This window comes from Oryx dammah, unplaced genomic scaffold (assembly GCF_014754425.2).
Source record: "Oryx dammah isolate SB20612 unplaced genomic scaffold, SCBI_Odam_1.1 HiC_scaffold_29, whole genome shotgun sequence".
In the NCBI taxonomy this organism is placed as follows: Eukaryota; Metazoa; Chordata; class Mammalia; order Artiodactyla; family Bovidae; genus Oryx; species Oryx dammah.
The window spans coordinates 58,109,984-58,133,707 of NW_024070213.1; the positions used below are offsets into that span (position 1 = coordinate 58,109,984).

Sequence of the window (23,724 nt, forward strand, 5' to 3'; positions counted from 1 at the left end):
ACTTTCAAGTATAAGGAAGATGGTCTGTAATTCTTAGCCACATCTCTTCCTGCCTGTCAGCTGCTGTGAATACACTGGCAGGCACAGGATTTTGAGCTTTCTAAGTATTTCGTTTTGTTTATACACTTACTAGAAGCTCTCTGTTAGGCCTTGTAGGACATTCAAAGACAGGAAGGCCCTTTTTCTTCCCAGCAAAGACTTTACAGTCAAAAGGAAGACACTTAATGGATGCAAATAACATATGATCAAAGAAAGCTGAGGCTGGCAAAACCACAAAATCTAAAAGTCAATTTTGTGTCATTATAAACCATTTATAACACAGAACAGAAAGCAAGAACTCCTTTAAATGAACACAATAAATAAGAATATAGTTAAGCTTCATATTATGACCATAAAAAAAAGATCAGTCAGGTAAGAAAGAGAAGGGAAAAATGGGAAAGAATTAAGTAGATAATGTAAATAAGAGACACTAAAGGAGAAAAAAAAAAATCTATAGATTACCCACAGCTCAGACACACAATCACAAACAGAAGTGTCTTTCACAGTTTTAAAAAGAAAAGTATAATATAAGCAGAGAAATAATAGAAGTAGAAACAGTGGAAAATAGAGACACATAAAGTCATTAATTTATAGAGAAATGTTAACATTTTGTTTATAAAATTTCTGCTAAATCAGTTACAGTTTGCATTTATAGGCATATTTGCAGATATATGCAATTGTAGGTATAAAGGATGGGATGAAATTATAGGAATATAGAAGCCTTTGGGGTTTGATAAACTTGTCTTAATCCCAGTTCTGTTACTTATGAACTGTTTGACCTTGGGAGTTTGCTTAATTTCCCTAAGCCTCCATTTTCTCATCTATATCATGGGGATAATTGTTTCTACTTTATGGACTTACCTGAGCTTTAAATAAGATGGTGTGTTAATTACTTAGCCCAGTGCTTAGCTCTAAAGAAGTAATACTATTATTAATGATTATTACTGTTAGTTTATTTTAATCCTGTTATTTGTCTTGCTGGTCAATTAAGTTAAAGATTTGATTTCAACTGATAGTCCTTCAAAGCATATACCATGTATTTAAAGCTTACAAGTTCTTTGTAAGTCTAAAAGAAGTTGTCCTTTTTCTTCATGAGGATTTATATCTGTGGGTGAACTGAGTGTATTCGATTACAGTCCACATAGACAACATTGCTAAAAAAGCCCCTGCAAACAAGTTTGCAGAAGTAAGAAGGTTAAGAGCAGACTTCTCTCCTCCAGTCATTGTTAAATAATTATAGAGGGGTGAAGATAACACATTTAGCCTCAGAAATAACCAGCATCTCTGCAGCTCCTTAGTTTACAAAGTGCTTTTCACATCATGGGACTCACATTGACCGGTTTCTTTCCCCTACTCTTCCTTCTTCTGGACTTGCAGTTATTTTTTCAGTTTGCAAAAGGTACACTCAGAAATGTCAACAGAAAAGTCCATACAAAAGAGCTAGTTTGACGCCAGTGGGGACTCTAAGGTCAAGGTGAAGGTAATTTCCTCATCACCATGCTTTGCTTCTGACCTAATTGAGAGAGGCAGGTCACGGAGCAGGCCAAGGACCTAGTGGCTCCCAGCTTTCTGGTTAATAAAAAGATTGCTTGTGCTGGTCTCTCTACACCATCCAAGGACACAGTTCATAGACCCCTGTCCGAGTATTTGTCCAAGTGGGAGGGAAGGAGGCGGGGAAAAGTTGAAAGGCATTGGGTCTGAGAGAACCTGTATAAATCTTCGTTTGCATTTCAGAGACAAAGCTTTCTATCTCCTGATGAAAGAATCTGCAAATCCACTTCCATTGAATTATAGAGAGAATTGTTGAGAAAATCAAACTGCTTCAAATAACATCTGTTAGATACTGTTATTGGGAATTCATTTAAAGTTGCTCTAGGACTGTAGGATTAGATATTGTTATATAAAACCCTGCCTCTTTCTTCCACTTCCACAAAGCTTGGAATATTAAGAATCTGTGCTAAGGTGGGTCTCTCTGTGACTTTGTGGACTATAGCCCACTAGGCTTCTCTGTCCACATGTTTCTCCAGGCAAGAATACTGGAGTGATTGCCATGGTGCATCTCTTATGTCTCCTGCATTGGCAGGTGGGTTCTTTACCAGTAGCACCACTTGGGAAACCCAATAAGGTAGGTCAGATTCCCCAAATTTGTATCAATATTTGTGGTCTACTCTTCTCAAACAACCTGGTTTCAAGAATGTTAATTCAGGGTTTCTTATGAAAGTGGTTGTCAGTTATCCCTCCTTTCCAAGTACTGTGGTTGTTCATAAGACAGAGTGGACTAGAAAGAAGACAGGTCTGGATATCTATTTTGAAGAAAGTATAAGCAATTATTTCCCTATCCGTCTATCATGAGTAAGCACTTTGCATACATTATCTGTGTTTGGAAATTACAACAAGGCTGTAAGAAAGGCTGAAAGAAAATTAGTATCCATACTTGGAAGGAGCAGTTTAGATGTGCTGCATTTAATCAGGTAGGCCTAAGAGAGAGAGGCAAGAAGAGTCAGAAACAAGATTCAAACATGCCTGTCCCCAAAGGCTAGGGTCTTTCCATGGTGGCATTCATGCTACTCTATGATGACACGCATCAAAGGACCTGACTGTCTTTTATATAATGCAGTGACCACATGTGATTGCATAATGTTAGAAGAATGCAAGAATTAATTAAACCCAACAGCATGGTGTTCACTTGGAATAGTATATATTTATATTAGTCTCCTTAGAGGTCTAATAGATATCTCAAATTTATCATATATCAAAGTGAACCTTTGTTCTTCCCAACCTCCCCTTTTCCCACAGTCTTCTCTGTCTCTGTTGATGGCAGTTTCATCCTTTATTTCCTGGGCTCTTCATCTCATACCCCATATTCAAACCATCACCCAGTCCTAGTCTCTACTTTCCAAATATATCACCACTTCCACTGCTATCCCAAGAGACCCCGTAAGCGCTTGCCTCTCAATAGCTGCAGCATCTCACAGATCTCCCTACCTGACCCTCAACCTCTTCTGTAGTCTATTCTCAGCTCAGCACTCAGTGATTCATTTAATGATCTTTATTCCAATTAGTAAATGACCTATAGGGTCTTGTTGTCTCTTTGACCTTGGGTGTCACTCTCCCCTTTATTCACTGGTTAAGCTTCACTAGTCTCTTGCTGTTCTCAAACACACGAAGTATCTTTCATTCTTAAGAGTATTTTCTCCATGAGTTTACACTTATATGACACTCCGCTTCTGATGCTGTCCAAAGGGCAAGACATATGCTAACTTCTGTAACAATTTCAGGAGGTAGGTGCTATTCTTACCATCCCTTTTGAAAGATGGGGAAATTGAGGGGTAAGGATGAAGAAGCATAATGAGAGTCCAGGCTCTTAATCACAAGCCTGTGTTTCCTCTAAAAATGATGGCTTGCAATCAAACACCACCATTTTCAGTCCCCAGTTTTCCAACCTTTTCTTCCATTGGAAGATGGGTTTGTACATGTATTTTAGATGTGAATTTGTGGGCATCTGCTATGCAATCTGCCAACATTTTCCCTCTCATTTGGGAGTGCTGTGCTTAGTTGCTCAGTCATGTCTGACTCTTTGCAACCCCATGGACTATAGCCTGCCAGGCTCTTCTGTCCACGGGATTCTCCAGGCAAGAATACTGGAGTGGGTTGCCAAGCCCTCTTCCAGGGGATCTTCCTGACCCAGGGATTGAACCCAGGTCTCCCACACTGCAGGCGGATTCTTTACCATCTAAGCCACTAGGGAAGCCCCTTAGTCATCCTGCTATTTCTATTTTGTACAACAAAAACATTCACTGACTTTGACTTATTTTCCCTGGTTGGTATATCATATTCGTTTAGTTTGGGAACTTTATAATCTCTAAGAATAGCTGGGTCTCTTCTTCTCCCTTAGGTTCATCACCAGCCCTTCATTGATCAACAGAGGGATTAATACATATGAAAATACAGACGTAGAATAACTTCTAGAGACTATTGATTCCCTTTACATGTGCTATGTATTATGTAATGTTTATAGAGTTTTTAAAATATATTTCCTTTTCTTTGGACAGGGCCAAGACACAAAATGTCATCCCAGTTTTTGTCACTATCACCAGTGACTCCTGCAGGTAAAGAAGAAATCAATTACTGGGTTCTTGCTTTGTAGCTAGGTACGGTTAGTCTCCGTGGTGGATTGGGCAATAAGAAAAGGAGAGCACTGCATGACTGCGTGATAAGATCAGACTTAGTCTCTCTATGTAAAGAGTTTATGAACTGCCTGCTGAGAAAGTTCCCTTCTATTTTTTAATACTGAAAAGAAAAATCTTCAAATCAGAGGGGCATTAAATTATCACAGTTAGCTACATTCTTAGAGTCCTTCATGATATAAAATAATTAGCTCAATTATTCATCATAATAAAGGACATAAAAACTACCCTTTAACAAAATCTGTCTTCTCCTTTCTTTTATCATCCTTTATCTCTTCATTTTTCCACTTCTTTACAAATGGACAAGGAATTTGTATTGGTCCATATACAAAAATAACCTTTTATCACTTATAAATGTGACAAAGACTTAAAAATTGGACCAGGTGCTCTAGAGGCATTCTCTTTGGAAAAAAATGTAGCCCTATCTGTGTCTAGAATTGAAAGGTTTAACTGCACTCGACAGAAAATATAAAACAACAGTGACTTAAACATGACAGAAGTTTATTTCTCTCTTAAGGAACAACCTCTGGATAGAAGCTTTCCACGGCTCCTATGAGAGCTCACATCAGGGGCCCAGGCTTCTTTCAGGTTGTTACTGGTCTGTATTCTTTATCCAAGATGGCTACTTCCGCACCAGCGATAACACCTATATTCCTCCCAGCAAGGGGGAGAATAAGGAAGGGAGGTGCACACTCTTTCTTTTTAGGACACTTCCTAGAAGCTGCACTCACCACTTCCCCTGACATCCCCTTGGCCAGAACTTACTTACATGGCTATGTCTAGCTCCACGGGAGGTTGAGACATGTAGTCTTAACTCTGGGCGCCTGTGTGCCAAGTTAGAGTTGAAGGCTCTCTTTCTTAGAATAATGAAGAATGGGTATCAGAGAACCATTAGTAGCCTCTGCTCCACTATCAAACTTTAAAAAGCATTTAAATAGGACCATATTGGAAATTTCTTCTACAGATACATTTGAACAAGTGATTAAAGATATGCATATAAGAATATTCAGTACAGCATTATTTGTAATAGCAAAAGACTGGGATCGACCATCATGTCCACTGATATGGGATTTGTTATATTAAGTATAATACATCCGAAGAGTTGGCTACTAGATAGCTTTTTTTTTTTAATGAGCTAAATATATATGTGCTGATATAGAAAGAACTCCTAAGTATATTGCCAACTGATAAAACCAAGATGCAGAATAATAGAATAGTATGTATTAGATGATCCTTCCTTTCCTAAAAGTTTGTATTACTTTGTCGAGAACTATGAGGGATCTAAGATGTTCCCCTATTTACAAACTAATAAGTTTGCTTGCCACAGTTGCTTGGATACAAAACTCTTGGGTCATAGTGAAAGGATTTTCTCACTCACAGAACAATGAGCAACAGTTTCCTGAGCCCATGACCTTATAAATAAAATTACATATTAATAACATTATATGACCTTCTGAACCCACCAGAACCCACAAAAGTTAGGATCTTGACAATACTTTGCGCCTCATACCTTATCTTCCCTCACTTGGGGCAGCCATCAAGCCTGTTGCCTACTCTCATCCACACTCCATCTCCAAGCCCAGCTGCCTGGACCCACCCTCAACTGTCTCTGCCCATTTATTACAAGACCTAAAATTTCATGTTCTGCTTTGACATCTTTGAGCCTCAGAGGGCTCTAAAGGCTTAACTGTCAGTCCTCCCATTCTTGGCAGATATGACATCCACCAAGTGGGAAGTGTTCCCATGAAGCTAATTCCTCTATCAGCAGGACCAGCTATGTATGCTCCATTGCTCTTCAACATAAAGGGTTTCATTTTCCTGCCAGCCTGTGAAACTATTCAAACCAGTCAGTCACGTCCTCCTGTGGAAGCCAGAGGTCATTCAACCCTCTTGTTATGACAAAGCTTGCCTCCTGCAGCTCCTGGCCCACTCTGCTCCGAGTGCACGTGTGATGTGGTATGGCCCTGCATGGCCCACAGCATCCTCCTACACCGGGGCATACGTGACTAATTAAACTGCTGCCAGTCTCATCAGTCCACTGGTGTGTGTTCAGCTACCTTGTACTTCTTAGGGCAGTGGCTCCTTCCTTTTCCTCTGGGAAACAGAGGAACTGTGGCTCCTGCCCCCATGATCTAGGCCCTACATCACCGCCTTGCTGGGGGCAAGGCTTCATGGAGCCTCCTCCTCAGAGACCCAGGTGCCCTCACTTACCCTCCCCTGGGTGGTGGGAGCCTTGCTGTTCTGGTCAACAGGAGGATTGACAGAAGTTTTCTGTTTCCTTTTTTTTTTTTTTAACAGAGAAAGAAAAAGATGAGACAATCAAAAAGGACAGACCATATAAGATCTTTTTTAAAGATCTCTTTCTTTTCAAAGAAAATGAAATGGCAGCAAAGAAAAGGGTAAGATAAACCACAATCACAATCAATGTTAGAATCATACCCTCTTAGCCATCACTTTTATGAACTTTGCTGGGTTGAGACATACAGTCAGATGTCAGACTGCCTGTCTCCCGCTATGCTAGGAGATGATGTAATGGCTGTATTAGGACAGCGTCCAGCTGTGGTAGGGAGCTAGTGATTACCGCCTACTGGAGAATACAGGCACAGCACTACAATCTGGTATGACAGGTACAGTATACCCTATCCGTTGATTCTGATGCCCATATTTTCTCACATTTTCACATTTCTGAAATTGGGACTCAGCTACATAGACGGGATGCCATACAGCACTGGCACTGCATAAAATGATAGTGAATCTTACACATGGCATCTTAGAGTTGAAATACAGTAACAGAAGCATGCATAGAGAAAGGGACACTTGTATTTGTCAGTGAAAAAAGGGAAGAGAGGGTGGTGGGAGCCATGATGGGGTATGTGTGCAGAGACTACTGAGGCGATAACAAGAACTGAATCATTAAAAACAAGTCAGAATTTGCCAGGCAGATGCAAATAAGAGAATGCATATGTGTATACTGGGGAGGAAGATGGAATAAAAGTGGAGGAAGAGGTGTCATTTTAGAATGAGCTGGTATGAAACTATGGCCAACTTCCCAACTATGCCTTGCAGTTAATTTTCCTGCTTATATAATCAGACCCCACATCACTGTGTGATTTTTTTTTTTTGAATGTCTACTTAGGGGGTCTATTTGTTCTCAGGTTTTCAATTCCACAGAACCAAGCCTTTTCAATCAGTGGAATCTCCAAGTGACCTGCATTCTGAGCTAGATGAAACTGAAATTAAAACCAGATCACTTTCTAATCTCCTGTTTGTGAAGTTCATGTTTAATCAAGTTTGAATGTTCTTTCTTTGTGCTCAGCTTCCTATGAGAAGGGATTGAAAACCAGGCAAAACCTTTCAGACATGAGAACTTGAAGTTGCTTGTTTAACGAATTAGTACTGAGAAAAGGACTTGTTGGAAATGATGTTTATATACGATCACTATTTTAAGACAACACTATTTTGGTACATTAGAAATTCTGTTAAACTTTTTCACTTGGGCAGGAAAAGTTTCTGAACCGTAACATGAAAGTCTACCAAAAGTCTACTTTTTCATCACGAATGAAGAATCGTTCACACCTGGGCCAAATCGCAATCTTCGCCGACACAGGTGGTGCCTCAGTTGAACGACTGGGGCTAGATCCCACTCTTATTCTCAGATTAACAGAAGGTAAGTCTAGATTACTGTTTGTTTAAGAATATCATTTTGAATATTTACTGTTAATGTCAGGTAACTGTATGAAAAAGAGGCGAATGCTGGTAATATAGTGATATACTGGTGACTATACCTTCTGCCACTTGTTAGCTGTGTGATCTTGGACAAGCTTGGTGACATCTCTGAGCTTCAGGACCTTACACACAGGATGGGGATAGTAACAAGAACCTTATTGGAGGTATTAACAGAATTAAGTTAAATTATGGATGTAAAGAGTCTAGTGAAGTTCTTGGAATATGGACATAAAATAAATGATAGTTATTATAATATTGTTAAAGTAACTTTTCAGTGGCTAGGAAAAAAATTTTTCTAAAAGTATAGTATTTTTAAAACTGAGATACATATTGTATGCGATAATTTAATTACATAGCTTTTATTTTATATAACATCTCTGAGGGATAATGAACCAAACCTAAGTCTATTTCAATTTTCTTTAAAGGTGCAGACACAAAAAGGACCATCCATGAATTTATTAGTGACCAGAGAGACAGGTTTATGCTCGAGGTAGTTAAAATAATTTCTTTCCCCTGTTAGCAGAATTGAAGACTTCCTGAATGGCACTGCCACATTTTCACCTGGGCGTTTTCCTTTCCCAGGACAGGCCCCAGCTCCATTGCCCCTCCTACCCTAAAGACCCAGCCTCTTCCAGACCCACTTCAATCAGGCTTTTGTCCTCCTCATTCCACCAGCACTTCCATTGCCCAATTCAGTCAGTTCACCCTTCCTTATTTCTAGCATCTGCTGGCCCAGGTGATCCTCCTCACCTGAAACACTTTTCTTCAGCTAGTTTCCAGGACCCCCTATGTCCTGGTTCTTCCACAGTACTGACAGCTCACTCCTTCAGTTTTCTTGTTCCTCTGTGCCTTGATCTTAAAATGCTAGAATACCCCAGGGCTCACACTTCACCCTACACTCTATCCACCCTACTCGAGGCTGGAGGCTTTAAATCCTACCATCCTATTAACAGCTTCCAAATTTCTGATTTTCCTTCCTGAACTCTAGACTCACCAGTACAACTCAGACCCAACAACTATAACCGTAGTTCTTAACATGCCTACTTAAGATGCTCCATAGGTATGTCAGACTTCACATTTCCAAAACTTCCCTTGTTATCCTTTCCCCTGCGTCTGCAAATCTGAATCTCAGGCACTGTTTCCTATCTCTGTCAACACCAATTCCATTTTTCCAGTTACTCTGACCCAAAATATTGTTATCCTCAACTCCTCCTTCTTACAACCCACATCCAAATACCCTTTGGGATATATATTTTCCCCAAATATATCTGTAATCACACGACCTTTCATGACCTCCTCTGCTGCCACTGTAGGTCATGTCACCAGTAGGTCTTGCACGATTATTATTATAACTTCTGAGCACTAGTCTCCTGCTTCCACTTTTGCTCCCTGTAGTCAGTCTGTCCTCCGCCCCTCCTCTGCTGAAGAGCTGACTTTTCTGGTCCCCAGCTCTGCTCACTCTCTGACCTCCTTCCTACCACCCTGTGCGTTGCGCACTCTGCTTCAGCCACGCTGGCCTCCTTGCTGTTTCCAGGACACACCAGTCATGCTCTCCCTCAGGACCTTTGCACAGGAGGCTTTTCCTTTGGGAAGATTCCTCTTTCAGATATCTACATGATTTGCTCCCTACTTCCTTCCAATCTCTTGTTTTCACTGTATCAGGGAGTCTTTCCTGGACTATACATGGTGTTAATCTCCTGCCCTTGCCCACTGGACCACTTATTCCCCTTTAATCGACATCTCCCTCTGCTAAAATGAATACCTCACAAAAGTAATCCATTTTATTCTGTTCACTGCTCCAAAAGAACCATTAAAACAGAACTGGCACACAATATTTATTACTTGGCAAATGAAGTAATAAATATTTAGGGGGTATTTATACATGTGGACTATCTAACTTTTGTTTTTTTTTCTTTAATCTTTTATTTTACATCCATTCATATTTAGAAATACTGTATTTAAAAAAATTAATTCATTGACTATTTATTTTTGGCTGCCCTGGGTCTTTGTTGTCATGCACGGACTTCTCACCATGGTGGCTTATCTTGTTGTGGAGCGCAGGCTTTGTTGTCTGAGGCATGTGGGATCTTCTCGGACCCAGGATCTAACCCGTGTCTCCTGCACTAGCAGGTGGATTCTTATCCCCTACACCACCAGTGAAGTCCTGGTTGCTGTTTATTTAAAGTTACCTCATTTCCACATTCTAATCTATTCATATTATAATGTTTGTGGCTTTGTTTATACTTTATTGTCCATGCGTGGCATTAAAAATACAAGTAGATTCTTATGTAGTAAAAAAAAAAACAACACAAAACCAAAACAGAATCTAGCTATCAAAGTTACATTGGAGGACCTAAACAGAGTGCTTTGAGGCTGGTTAAACAATTCCCCACCCTACTCCCCCAGCCCCACGCTCCCCCTGACCCTGGGGCTACCTTGGAGGAATTGCTGGACCCTGACTCTCCCATGGTACTTCCTATAGGAGAGCCTTTGTGATTGCAGACAATCCAATTTCCAGGCCCAGAAAGTACCAGAGGACACTGTGGGTAACACTAAGTGGACCTGCTTTTTGGAGAAATATGGAACATGCCCCCCCCCCCCTTTATAGGCTAGAGCCTGAGGAGACACATAGCTATTTTTATTTGTGGGGCTATTTTGGAACAATATGAAGCCTCTTCACAAAAGTGAAAGAGAGGCATTAGTCTCCCTTCTACCTATCCTGAAAATAGAATCCCTTCATGAAATGAAGGCCACAGCCCCAAGGTTAACACGCTATTATTTCTAGTACAAATGATCACAGATATACAAACTAACCAGGCAGGTTATTTTTCCCCTTTGTTATGAGACCTTTGGAATGTGCTAGAAATGTGGAATCCATGTTCTTGGTGCACTTGTGTTTTCAATATTCCCAGTATACTCTGTCAACCAAAAGAAACACCATCCAAAGGTTTGAAAAACACACAGCAATGAAGGAAAGGCAACTCATGAAAGCAGAAAAAAAGCTTGAAGAAGATGCGATAGCCTTTGAAGAGTTCCTGCGAGAAAACGACCAGAGATCTGTAGATGCTCTCAAAATGTTCGTCCCCCCCACCCCTTTGGCCAAATTGCTTTTTACCCTCTTCCTTTTCCTTTTTAATTTCACAGAACACAGCCCAATACAAAACAGACTAACAAATCTGTTCCTTTTCAGTGCAGCGCAGGAAACTATAAACAAACTGCAAATGACGGCGGAACTCAAAAAGGCGAGTTTGGAGATCCAGTCGGTGAAAAGGTGAGGCTGGGCCTATCTTCTACCCATCATTTGTCCCTGCCGCCACTGAAACCTACTGGTGCCTGGCAAGACCTCAGGGGGACTAATCCTGATCAGTTGGTGATTTCATAAGTATGAACACATTTTAAAAATAAGTAATTTGTTGATCAAGGATTGTGTCTACCTGGGGACCAGGACACAGTGACTTCTGGCTGAAAAGTTTCTCTAACTTGTCATTACAAGATATTAGCTGAAAGAAGGAAACCAATGTTAGACATAAGCAAATTATTTCCTAAATGTTCTTTTTTCTTCATTCTAAGGCACTGTTCCCCCCTCCCCCATTTTAACATCTCTGAATTTAGGATGTTTTTAATATTTTTACAATTATCTTACAATCATAATTGGCAGTATTTTTTATATTTGTACTTACACTTGGTTGAAATTAACATTGATATTAAAATGAGGATTTTATGTACCAATATTTTCTTGGGTCAGTTTCCCAAGGCAATAGAACTAAAAGCAAAAATAAACAAATGGAACCAAATGATGCAACCAACAAGGGCTTAATTTCTAAAATATACAAATAGCTCATACAATTCAATAACAAAAAGCAGTCCAGTCAAACATGAGCAGAAGACCTAAACAGAAATTTAGAGGAAGACATGCAGATGGCCAACAGGCACATGAAAAGATGCCCAACATCATTAATTATTAGAGAAATGCAAATCAAAAATACGAAGTATTATCTCACACTGGTCAGAATGACTGTCATTAAAAAGTCTACAAATAACATATGGTGGAAAGGTGTGGAGAAAATGGAACCCTTCTGCACAGTTAGTGGGAATGTAAATTGGTGCAGCCACTGTAGGAAACAGGATGGAGTTTCCTCAAAAAACTAAAACAGAACTAACCGTCCAGTGATCCTGAAATCCTACTCCTGGGCATAAATCGAGAAAACTGCAATTTGAAAAGACAAATGCACCCCAGTGTTCACTGCAGCACTATTTACAGTAGGCAAGACATGGGAACAACCTCAATGTCCATCGACAGATGAATGGACAAAGAAGATGTGGTATATATACACAATGGAATACTACTCAGCCATAAAAATGCATGAAATAATGCCATTTACAGCAACATGGATGGACCTAGAGATCATCAGGTCAGAAAAAGACAAATATCATATATCACCCATAAGTGGAATCTAAAATGTGATACAAATGACCTTATCTCTGAAATAGAAATAGACTCACAGACATAGAGAACAAAGTTGTGGTTGCCAAGGGGCAGGGTGTGGGAGAAGGATTGGAATTTGGAATTAGATACAACTCATATACAGAATGAATATAAGTTCCTACTATACAACACAGGGTTCGATCCCTGGATTGGGAAGATCCCCTGGAGAGAAGGAAATGGCAACCCACTCCAGTATTCTTGCCTGGAGAATCCCATGGACGGAGAAGCCTGGTGGGCTACAGTCCACGGGGTCACAGAGTCGGACACGACTGAGCAACTTCACTCACTCACTCACTCACTCATACAGCACAGGGAACTAACTATATTCAATGTCCTGTGATAATGAAAATGAATAAGAAAAAGAAAGTATATATAACTGAATCACTTTGCTGTATAGTAGAAATTAACAACATGTAAATCATTTATACTTCAATGAATTTTTTTAAAAAAGAGGAAAACACTGGGTGCCCGAGGAGGAGGCAAATGTACTAAGTCAAGATCATCATTAGGCTCTGACTTCAGGCAAGACAGGCTTTTTCTGAGTCTTACCTTGAACCATAATTTTACATCTGTTCTAAAAATTCTCATTCTGACATAAAGACCCGGTATGGTTTTGCTGCTGAAAAAAGTGCAAGGTAAGTTAGAAAAGCCAGTCAAATGTCTTCTACCTGCTTTCTCTAGATCTGAGGAAAGTTGATATTCACAGTGCGAGGCAGAGCTGATGGGGGGACAGCCAGGAGTACTCCATGTGGGAGCCTGTGCTCTGGGGGAAAACAAGCCCCCAGTGAAGTTGGAGCTCTGCTGCTGGCTGACTGCGTTGTCTCCTGTCGTTGTGCTCAAAGCACTTTGCTTCTTGGCCAGAAAAAACATGGAAGAGCCTGGAACAACTGCCGTGAGCAAACGCCTGCTGCCTTTTCCCAGCCTCCATAGACTGGCCCGGACGTCAGTCTTACAAGAGGCTTGGGGTCCATGGGATGCCGCACCTGGAAAACCCCTGCGTTCACAGGAGAAGATGGAAAGCACCAGGGTTTCCAATCTGGGGCACATGCTGCTCCTTTATGGGGAGCACCTGGGCACACTCGATCCTGGCCCCCTCAATGGCCTTTCCGCCTCAGTGCTGGTTCTGAGGGTCAGCTGCCTAGCCTTGGGCATTTTGGTTCAAATAACATTCCTACAGGTTTCTTGCCTCTCGTCTCATATCTTATTGAAGTCCCTATTTTTATGGCCATATTTACAATATTTGTTAAGCAAATTATTATTCAAATACATGATCAAGAGAATGACTTTTTTTAAACCTATTTAAAAAATGAACATGCTTTCACACAGGTATATCTAACCATATCTATTTTTCTTTTGAGTAGTGAAATAGCAAAAACAGAATTCCTCCTTAGAGAGTACATGAAATATGGGTTTTTTCTGCTGAAACTGTCTCCAAAACAATGGCAAATCCAGCAAGCAATGAAAAAGGTGTCAAGGAGTAAAGAAAATGTGAATGTCATGCTTCCAAGTATAATAAGAAGTAAGTCCCATATTCAATTAAGTACATATCCTAATTCTAAAATATTCTGCTTCAGTGTTTGTTATTAAATAGTTAGGATTTTTATTTTAGGTAGACCCTGAACAATCCCACTAACTCTGATATTATAAATTATTAATTTGGAAACTCAGGTTAATTTCAAATATAAAGCAGCAAAAATATATACATGGAAAAATAGAAAATATTTTATTTGTAGATAGTGAGAATAGCATACCTACAAACCTCTCCCCAGTAAAAAACCTGAAATACAATTTGACTTGTTAAAACATTCTGTAGAGTAATTGGACACAAAGTCAATTATATTTTATTAATCTTCTACTGCTGCTGCTGCTGCTGCTGCTAAGTCGTTTCAGTTGTGTCCAACTCTGTGTGACCCCATAGACAGCAGCCTACCAGGCTCCTCCGTCCCTGGGATTTTCCAGGCAAGAGTACCGGAGTGGGTTGCCATTGCCTTCTCCTTATTAACCTACTATATTAAGCTAAATGCTGCTACTACTGCTGCTAAGTCGCTTCAGTCCTGTCTGACTCTGTGTGACCCCATAGACGGCCTCCCACCAGGCTCCTCTGTCCCTGGGATTCTCCAAGCAAGAACACTGGAGTAGGTTGCCATTTCCTTCTCCAATGCATGAAAGTGAAAAGTAGAAGTGAAGTCGCTCAGTCGAGTGCTACTCTTAGCGACCTCATGGACTGCAGCCTACTAGGCTCCTCCATCCATGGGATTTTCCAGGCACGACTACTGGAGTGGGGTGCCATTGCCTTCTCCGATTAAGCTAAATAGGTTAACTTTATTAATTAGAAAATATACAAGGAAGTTAAATTCAAGAAAGCAATAATAACCTTCAATGTGTGACCAAGAGATTTGACAAATGAGAAATATGTTATCAGATAGTAAGATTGATTTTGTACAGTTGCCAATTTTTCTGAAATTCATGTATAAGCTTTATGGAAGTATAATAAAAATGTTACCAAAAATTCATCAGAGAGTTGGGTTAGGTAGATCTTTGCAGGATGATTCTGAGGTTCATCTAGAAAGATACACAAATACTTTTGAACTAAGAAGGTGAGGGTGTATGTGTTACTTACCCTTCAAGACATTATATAACATATTATCACAGTCTCAAAAATGAAAACTATATGGTACTGGCATTAAGCTCAGTGGAACAGGAATAGATCCTATTATAGGTAAGAATTTCATATGTAAGTGATGAATGTAGGGTCACAAATCAAAGATGAAGACAGACTTCCAGCAACATTGGGGTAACAAGGACCAGACACATCCTCTTGCCTGAAAAACATAGGAAACAACAGTTTTAAGACATCAGACATCAAGGAGCAAAACAAAGTAATCCCCAAGAGAAGGGAAACACATGAGTTGAGCCCTGTGCTGGCCTCAGGGCACTGCCTGGAGAACACTTCCAGGACTCAGTGAGGCAGACGGGGGCCTCAGCGGTCTCTGTGGATGGAGAAGACAGAGCTGGGGGTAGGGAGGCCATGGTGGCTGGAGTTCCCCGAGCAGAGTACTGGAGAAGAGAAAGCCACACAGAAAGAGGGTTCTCTTGATCTGCAGACTCATCAGCTGAGAGCTCATCCTGAGCCTTAGGGGTGAGAGCACTTATACCACTGAAATCGGCACATCAGGGAGAATCTTTCCCCTGAGAGCTGGTTATTAAGCCTTTATTAGCACACCAGGCAGAGAAGGTGATGGTACCCCACTCCAATACTCTTGCCTAGAAAATCCCATGGATGGAGGAGCCTGGTAGGCTGCAGTCCATGGGGTCACAAAGAGTTGGGCACGACTGAGCGACTTCACTTTCACATTTCACTTTCATGCATTGGAGAAGGAAATGGCAACCCACTCCAGTGTTCTTGCCTGGAGAATCCCAGGGACGGCAGAGCCTGGTGGGCTGCCGTCTATGAGGTCACACAGAGTCAGACACGACTGAAGTGACTTAGCAGCAGTAGCAGCACACCAGGGGTGGCTGCCCTGCTTAGCTTCCTTGTGTCTCTCACTGTGCTGCATGTGCTTATATGAGATCGTGTGTATAAACTGTAAAGCACAGTAATGACATTGGGTTAAACTCAATATATGATGTTTGACAAGAGAGAAAACACATGGGAAGGGAAACTGAGAAGCATTTGCATTTAACAGCTTAGGATTCAGTGCTCCTAGACTTGTCCTCTAACTCGAGGATGCTCAGAAAGCGCTGAGTCTGTCTAGAGGGTTGAATGGCTAACACCAGGATTTTAGAAGTTGATAGACTGACATGGGAAAGAGACTTCTTCAGGCCCTCTAGGTTAGTTCTCATCCATCCTGCCTTCTCCAGAGACCAGCCCTGGCCATCTGCATAATACATATGTTGGTTACCATGTCCCCGTCTTACATTTCTGTCCCTGGAAATTTTCACAATAACTTGGTCTTCACCCTGAAACAAAGCTCTCATTCTCAGAAGTGTTCCCCTACCCCAACTTGTTTATTTTCCATTCTAGAATTAAGTGCAAGGAGAAGAGAGACCATTGACGAGTCCAGGAGGACATCATTTTCGGAAGATTCTTCTCTGGGAAGAAGTAGCCAAGGTAACATTGGATCTTTGGCACTTCACCCACAAAAGTAAAGTCAGAGAAGGTGCCCATCTCAAAGTGGAGATGCAGGACCTATAAAGTAAGCTGAAAAACAGAGCCTAGTGTCCACATTGCCCTTAATCCTGGGGAGCTAGGTGTTCTGTTTCTCTCTCTCCAGACATTATTACAAAACTCAGAGAGGTGGGTGAATGAACAGAACTGGCAGAGAAGTCAGGGGCAGAGGATCTTGTACAAGGCTGGGCCTCCTCATTCCTCTGGTTCAAGCCTGCCCTCTGGTGTTGGTGGACCAATTCCCAGGGCCCAACAATCCAGGCCAATGGCAACCAGGTGACTGTCACTGGCCGGTGACTCAGAAGTAACTGGGAAGACTGAGGAAGCTCTACCACGCTCATAATCAACTCTAAGGATACTTTCAGCCTCAACCCCAGCCCTGTAGTCATTCAACACTGGCAGGCAAGCTGACTCCCAGGGACTCTCTTTCTTCTTTATCCTGCTGCCAACCATCAGAGGTATTTAGCAGTAGGGGTAAAGCTCAACCATACAATTTGCCTGCCCAGAAACAACTCTGGCATAAGTGCACTTGGCCAGCTGATTGAAAAGGTGGATTCTTTCAGAGTGTGAGGCCAATTTGGACCCATATTATTTAAGACATACTACTTTGTCTGTTAGAGGATCTGGAGTAGGATGCAGGGGAGGGGAGTGTAGAGGAAGTGGGTGGTGGGGTCCGTATTTTCTTCTCTTTAAAATCTTGAAAATAGGAGTCACTCAGTTTGAATAGCATCCCTTCCCAAGACATTTTTAGTAATATGTGTTCCAGCATCAGCTTAAAAATTTAAGATGCTCATTTACGGTGGTGCTAGAATCCACTGGTTGTCCATTTTCTTTCCTTCCCCCACTCACCTTGGATATATTGGAGGAATACTATGTATCAGCAACTTTTCGAGACTTCAAGTACACAAAGAGGAATAGGATATAGTTCTGCATGCTGGAACTATACAAATACAATGTAATGGGACAAATGATACAGCAGTGATGGTGAGGGGTCTGGGGGCAAAAACCAAAAATGTGATCTCTCCCTAAGGCATTCAGAAAAGTCTTTAAGAGGAGGTCTTTAAGAATAAGTGGGACTTTCCAGGTCCCCAATAAGAGGGATTGGGGAGTGAGGCCTGCTATAGTCTCAAGACGGAACAGCAGGAAGGGTGGCTGGAAGCCACAAAAGGTCGGGCATGAGGAAGCATGACCTGGGGACCAGTGGCTGCAGAGATCCAAGACCAGTTTCCCACTTCTCAGGTTCAGACCATGGTCAGACCCAGACACTGGTAATAAATAAAGTCCACCATTTTTATTTTATATCTTGATCTTTTAAATCGGTGATTAAAAATGTATATGATTAGGTAACAAGAGAACTGTGATTTATATTCAACATTTATGTCCCTGATTTGTGCCATGTTTTAGACAATATGTACCCATCCCTACCCCAAACAGCAATTTCTGATTTTATCCTTGGAACCAAAAGTCAGTAGAATAAAACAGCACCATTTTCTATATGACTGTTTCCAAGTAATGGGCATATCAGTACAGAAAAATGAATCCCTCTCACCAAATAGCAAGCACGCATTCCTAATTACATGTTCTTTTTACCTCCACCATCACCAATAATGTGGACTTCACCTGGACATTCTGAATAGCAAGATCACGCAGGAGGACCACTCCCAACCTAGAGGAAAAGAAATCATCCTTATCAAAGTACAGTACATATTGATTACCTCTCTTGTAAATGGTGTATTTTTTTTTATAAGCAAATATCTCTTTTAGCCTTTCTTCAACATATGTGCCATATATCCATACCCACCATAAGAGATGCTGGAGGTAGTGGTTGCCATTTCTATGTGCTCGGCAGGTGACCAAGTTCTCACCGGTCTTCCTGCATCCTTTGATGAGGGCCTACAGAAACCACCCACACCCTGCCTCTTGGGTCTTTGCCGCTCAGAATCCACTGCCCAGTTGTTTTGGGTCTACTCTGCTGACTCATGTGTTTGCAAATTTACCGTGGCATTCAAAATTGCTGCTATAGGACTAGAAAGCACTTTTTGTTTGTTTCTTCCCTTACTTGATTATTGACTCATTTACATTCATTATTTCAGAAAGTGGTAGTTCACCACCATAACTACCCTGGAGTGAAATGAAGTGAAAGTCACTCAGTCGTGTCTGACTCTTTGCGACTCCATAGACTATACAGTCCATGGAATTCTCCAGGCCAGAATAATGGAGCGGTAACCTTTCCCTTCCCCAGGGGATCTTCCCAACCCAGGGATCGAACCCAGGTCTCCCACATTGCGGGCAGATTCTTTACCAGCTGAGCCACAAGGGAAGCCCAAGAATACTGGAGTGGGTAGCCTATCCCTTATCCAGTGGATCTTCCCGACCCAGGAATTGAACTGGGGTATCCTGCATTGCAGGCAGATTCTTTACCAACTGAGTTATCAGGGAAGCCCCCAGCTACCCTAGAGGAGCTGTAAGAAAATATATTGATGTCCAGGATGGATACTCTGACCCCAAAGGAATATCTGGGCCAGCGGTGTATTATCCTAGCAAAAGTCGACACAGACACTGTGCTCTGAATTTCAGGGGCCTCACGGACATTCTACTTCTGTGGCATTTTAGAGTCACTGTTTTGTTGTGTTTTAATTACATTTTCACTTGGAGAGAATTATAGATTCACATGCAGTTACAAGAAAAAATACAGAGAGGTCTCACTATACTTTACCCAGTTTCCCCTAATAGTAACATCTATTGCAAAATTGTAGTATATAATAGCATGAACAGGATATTGACATCAGTACAGTCAGGATACAATCAAATACAGAACATCATCATAAGGATTTTCCATGTTGAAGCACAAAGTAATACGCAGACGTCACATTCACTTTCTCAGAAAGTTCACTGCTTCTTAGTTTCTTTCACTTACTCAGCACATATTTACTGAGTGCCCTATAGGGCCAGAATAAAAAAAAAAAGACAGTCTTCACTCTCAACAAGCCCACTGTCTAGTGAGGAAGACAGACAAGGAGTTTGTCAGTTACATTATACCATAGTAAGGCAATTGGAAGGACAATTAGGGTGCCTCAGGCATGCAAAGGAAGGACTCTCAGCCCAGAGAAGAGGTGAGGGACTGGAGAAGCAAGGGCAGGATCAGTGGACACTCTCCAGATCAAATAGCCTCTAAGCTGTGTCTGGTGAGAGGATGAGGGGTCAGTGAAGAGGGAGGGGGCTGCTGGCACGAGGGTGGCAGTGTTTGGGTCTGTTCAGAATGGCTGGGCTGTAGGGTGTAAATGGACAAGACTGGAAGGGTAACTAGGTATTGTCTCATGAAAAGGAAGCAGTGGGGTCATCCCAAAGGTGCCTGTGTTTTGTCCCAAGTGCCTGGGAGTCACTGAACGTTTTAGCAAGAATGTGACAGAGGCTCAAGTCAGATTTACATTTTAGAAAATTGGAGATGGTAGTATTTTAGAGAACAGAATGGACAGGAAAAAAACTGGACGTAGAGGAGCCAGTTAGGAACCTGTGGTCACAATTCATTAGATGAGAGATAATGAACTCCCCCAGGCAGACAGTGGCAGCCAGAACAAAGAAGGAGAGGCTGTGGGACACATCAGGGAAATGCTACCTATGGGCTTCCCCCAGTAAAAAGAGTGGCCACAGATAACTCCCAAATTTCTCATGTGGCAACTGGATGTGTGGTGTTGTCATTCAAAGGTATTAGGAACACAGCAAGGGGAGCAGGCCTGAGAGGAAAATAAGGAGTGTGATTTTGGATGCATTTATCTGAGCTCTCTATGGGACACCCAAGTGGATACTGATGTTCAGTTGGAAGCTGGACACTGAAGTCCAGAGCTCAAGAGAGACAGAGATGTGGGAGTCGGTATGTTAGTAGTGGTTGAATCTATGAGGATCAGCCCCAGAGGATAGGTAGAAAGAGAGGAAAGAAGGCTGAGGAAACAGACTCAAAGAAAAGGAACCAAAAAGGTAACACAGTATCAGAGAGGTGGAGAAGATTGATTTGAAAATGATATTACTGAATCCACTAAGAGTGGACTGAACGGTGGATGCTTCCCAAGTACCCCTTGACTTCTATGGCCCTCTCAATTTTCCTACAACATATTTCCCATTGCTAAAGGGCAGCTCCAAGTAGCTTATTTTGTCCCTTCAAACTCAGCATGAACAAAGCAAATGTTAATCTTGTCCTTGTGCTATGCTTAGTCGTTCAGTCGTGTCCGACTCTTTGTGACTCCAAGGACTGTTAGCCCACCAGGTTCCTCTGTCCATGGGGATTCTCCAGGCAAGAATACTGGAGTGGGTTGTCATGCCCTTCTCCAGGGGAACTTTCTGACTCAGGAATTGAACCTAGGTCTCTTGCATTGCGGGGGGATTCTTTACTAGCTGAGCTACCAGGGAAGCCCAATCTTGTCCTTATCCTATCCTTAAAGCTGTTTTCCTTCCTGTTAGCGTGACCTCCATTACTCCAGGCTTACTGACTACAAACGCTGAAGTCATCTTGTCTCTTCTCTTTGTGCTCCAGTAGCTCTTTCTATTCTTGGTTCCCATGAACCCTTTTCTTTCCCGTGTCTCTAGATTCTCCTCCCAACCCCCACCACTGTTTTCTACCATCACTACAAGCATTACTTACCTAGGTCACACCAACAGCTGCTTTACTCCTTCCTTAGCCCCTGCCCTTTTAACGTTCCAATCATTTTCAATTTATCGCTCTTAAAGGATTCTTTCAGAGCCACCTTGCAAGCCACACAACTATTCTTTAAGTATGTATCTCATCACCCACCCCACTCCCCAACCAACATTTCCTCAGCCTGATCAGAAGATAGTTTACAGATGCACCTCAAATAATTGGTACCACGTGGTACAACTTTTCCTTATGGTCTCTTTGTTTGCATATGTCACCCTTGTCTGGGAATGAATCTGATTTTCTTTTGCATACTCATGGAATCCATGGATTCCTGCAATTCCCTAAAAGGCTAAACAGGCTATTGAAAAGAACTAGGTTACATTTAGGTTCCAAAAATAACTCAGTAATGAAAGCAAATCTGTTGATAGAAAAAATAATCAGGCATTTTCTTTTCCTTTTACAGCCAAACTGAGAGTATCAGTTCAGAAGACAGTTTGGAATTCTTTTTAGATGATGATATGGACTACGATCTGGTAACCAGACTATTTGTCTTGACTTAAATATTGTTTGGTGAAGAGTATAGATGCTCATTTCTTCTTTTGAAATTAAAATGTCCTGTTCCAAATATTCCACAACCTTTCAGAAGAAAATATGATTTTTAAAAATTTATGTTTGCACCAGGTCTTAGTTGCAGCATGTGGGGTCTTTAGTTGTGGCATGTGGGATCTAGTTCCCTGATCAGGGAACGAACCTGGGCCCTCTGCACTGACAGCACGGAGCCTTAGCCTCTGGACCACCAGGGAAATCCCCGAAAATATGATTTTGCTACTGTTCTCTAGTTGTATATATAGTTCATGTTTGTCATCAGACATTTAATGAAAAATAAATGTCGACTTCCTGGCGGCGTAGTGGTTGAGACTCTACACTTCCACTGCACGGGCATGGGCTCGATCCTGGTTGGGGGGAACTAAGGTCCTGGATGCTGTGAGGCACAGCCAAAAGATTTTTTAAAAATTATAATAAATAAGTGTCCTTTAGAAGGTAACAATTTAGGAGATATATATTATCTACAATCTTCCTGTGAAAATAACCACCTTCTGATTATTTATCATTTTATTGGGGCTTGAGATATATTGGGTAGCTGGACTGTGAGATAAATTGAGCTTCAACAAAACAGCTCTTTGTGGCTACAGGTCTGACTGTGAACTAATCTCACCCTAAATCCACAACAGAAACTCACAGAAAAGGAACAAAACACTTAAAAGCATTAACTGTATACTATATATAACATACCTTATCCAAATCATCTTTTTGTGTGTGTGTGTGGAAAAAGCACAACTTACCATCTTAACTAGTAAGTGTATGATCCTACAGCGTTAACTATTAACATGCTGATGTAACAGACCCCTGGAACTTTTTCATCTTCCACAACGGAAACTATACATCAACTGAACAACTCCCCTATGCCTACTCCCTAGCAACCACATTCTACTTTACATTTCTAAGAGTTAGATTACTTTACATACCTTGTAAAAGTGGAAGCAGCATTTGTCTTCTCATGAGTGGCTTATTTCATTTAGTCTCATGTCCTTATGTTCTTCGGGTTCATCCATATTGTCGCAAATGACAGGGTTTCCTTATTTTTTAAGGGTGAACAGACCACATTTTCTTTATCCATCCATCAATGCACTGATGCACATTTAGGTTGCTTCCACTTCTTGGCTACAATAAATTTGATGAATGTGGGGGTACAAATATCCAAGTCATCTTGCTATAAATTAAATTGATTTAAAGTGATATAAACTTATACTTAAAATTTTAGAAAATTATTAAAATGTAGGGAGAAAATGACCTTCACTTCGTCCTGTCTTTTCTCATTCTACTTCTTCTCTCTTGTCTTTCCCTAGAAACTTGCCTTTCCTTTTTTCCTGCTTTTGCCTCCTCCTCTGCTCCATCCCTCTTCTTTCTCTTCTCCTCACTCTCTTCTTCCTTTTCCCCTTCTCTAATAAACTTCATCTCCCCCCTAACACCCAAAGTGTTCTCTTCCCTTCAGCCAGCTCTCACAGGGAAATAGGCTGTGGTCACTCTTTGCCCATATCTCCCTTATAATCGGAACAATATTCCTTTACCCCACTGTTTTTTCCTAGATAAGTCACATATGCACAGGTAGTACATCAAATGAATTAATTATATTCTTCATTATTGATTAGGAGCCAGAACTTTATTTCAAAGAACCTGAAGAGTTACTTCAAGTCCTCACAGAGCTAGAAGAGCAGAATCTTACTTTGGTACAATATTCCCAAGATGTAGATGAAAATCTTGAAGATGTAAATAAAAGAGAAAAAGTTATACAGGATAAAATGTAAGTCATAAAAAACAAGTAGACATTCTATTAACCAATTTCTAATCAGAGATGAAGTCCACCTTCATTTATGTGTGGCCCTTCCTTGAGGTCTCCCTGGATTTAGGGAAGAATTTTTATTAATAA

General features: G+C 41.2%; 1 protein-coding gene across 1 annotated transcript in view; it reads left to right on the top strand.

Moving 5' to 3' along the window:
* The first annotated feature begins 3,352 nt into the window (after positions 1-3,352).
* The window catches only part of CCDC38 (coiled-coil domain containing 38), a 29,056-nt gene continuing 8,684 nt past the window's right edge, over positions 3,353-23,724 (top strand). The window contains exons 1-11 of the mRNA XM_040233921.1: positions 3,353-3,368; positions 6,525-6,625; positions 7,728-7,893; positions 8,378-8,442; positions 10,865-11,028; positions 11,143-11,223; positions 13,800-13,957; positions 16,463-16,549; positions 18,244-18,301; positions 21,700-21,769; positions 23,447-23,598. Of these exons, the coding sequence (XP_040089855.1) occupies positions 3,353-3,368; positions 6,525-6,625; positions 7,728-7,893; positions 8,378-8,442; positions 10,865-11,028; positions 11,143-11,223; positions 13,800-13,957; positions 16,463-16,549; positions 18,244-18,301; positions 21,700-21,769; positions 23,447-23,598 (1,118 nt within the window). The remainder of the gene's footprint in view (positions 3,369-6,524; positions 6,626-7,727; positions 7,894-8,377; positions 8,443-10,864; positions 11,029-11,142; positions 11,224-13,799; positions 13,958-16,462; positions 16,550-18,243; positions 18,302-21,699; positions 21,770-23,446; positions 23,599-23,724) is intronic.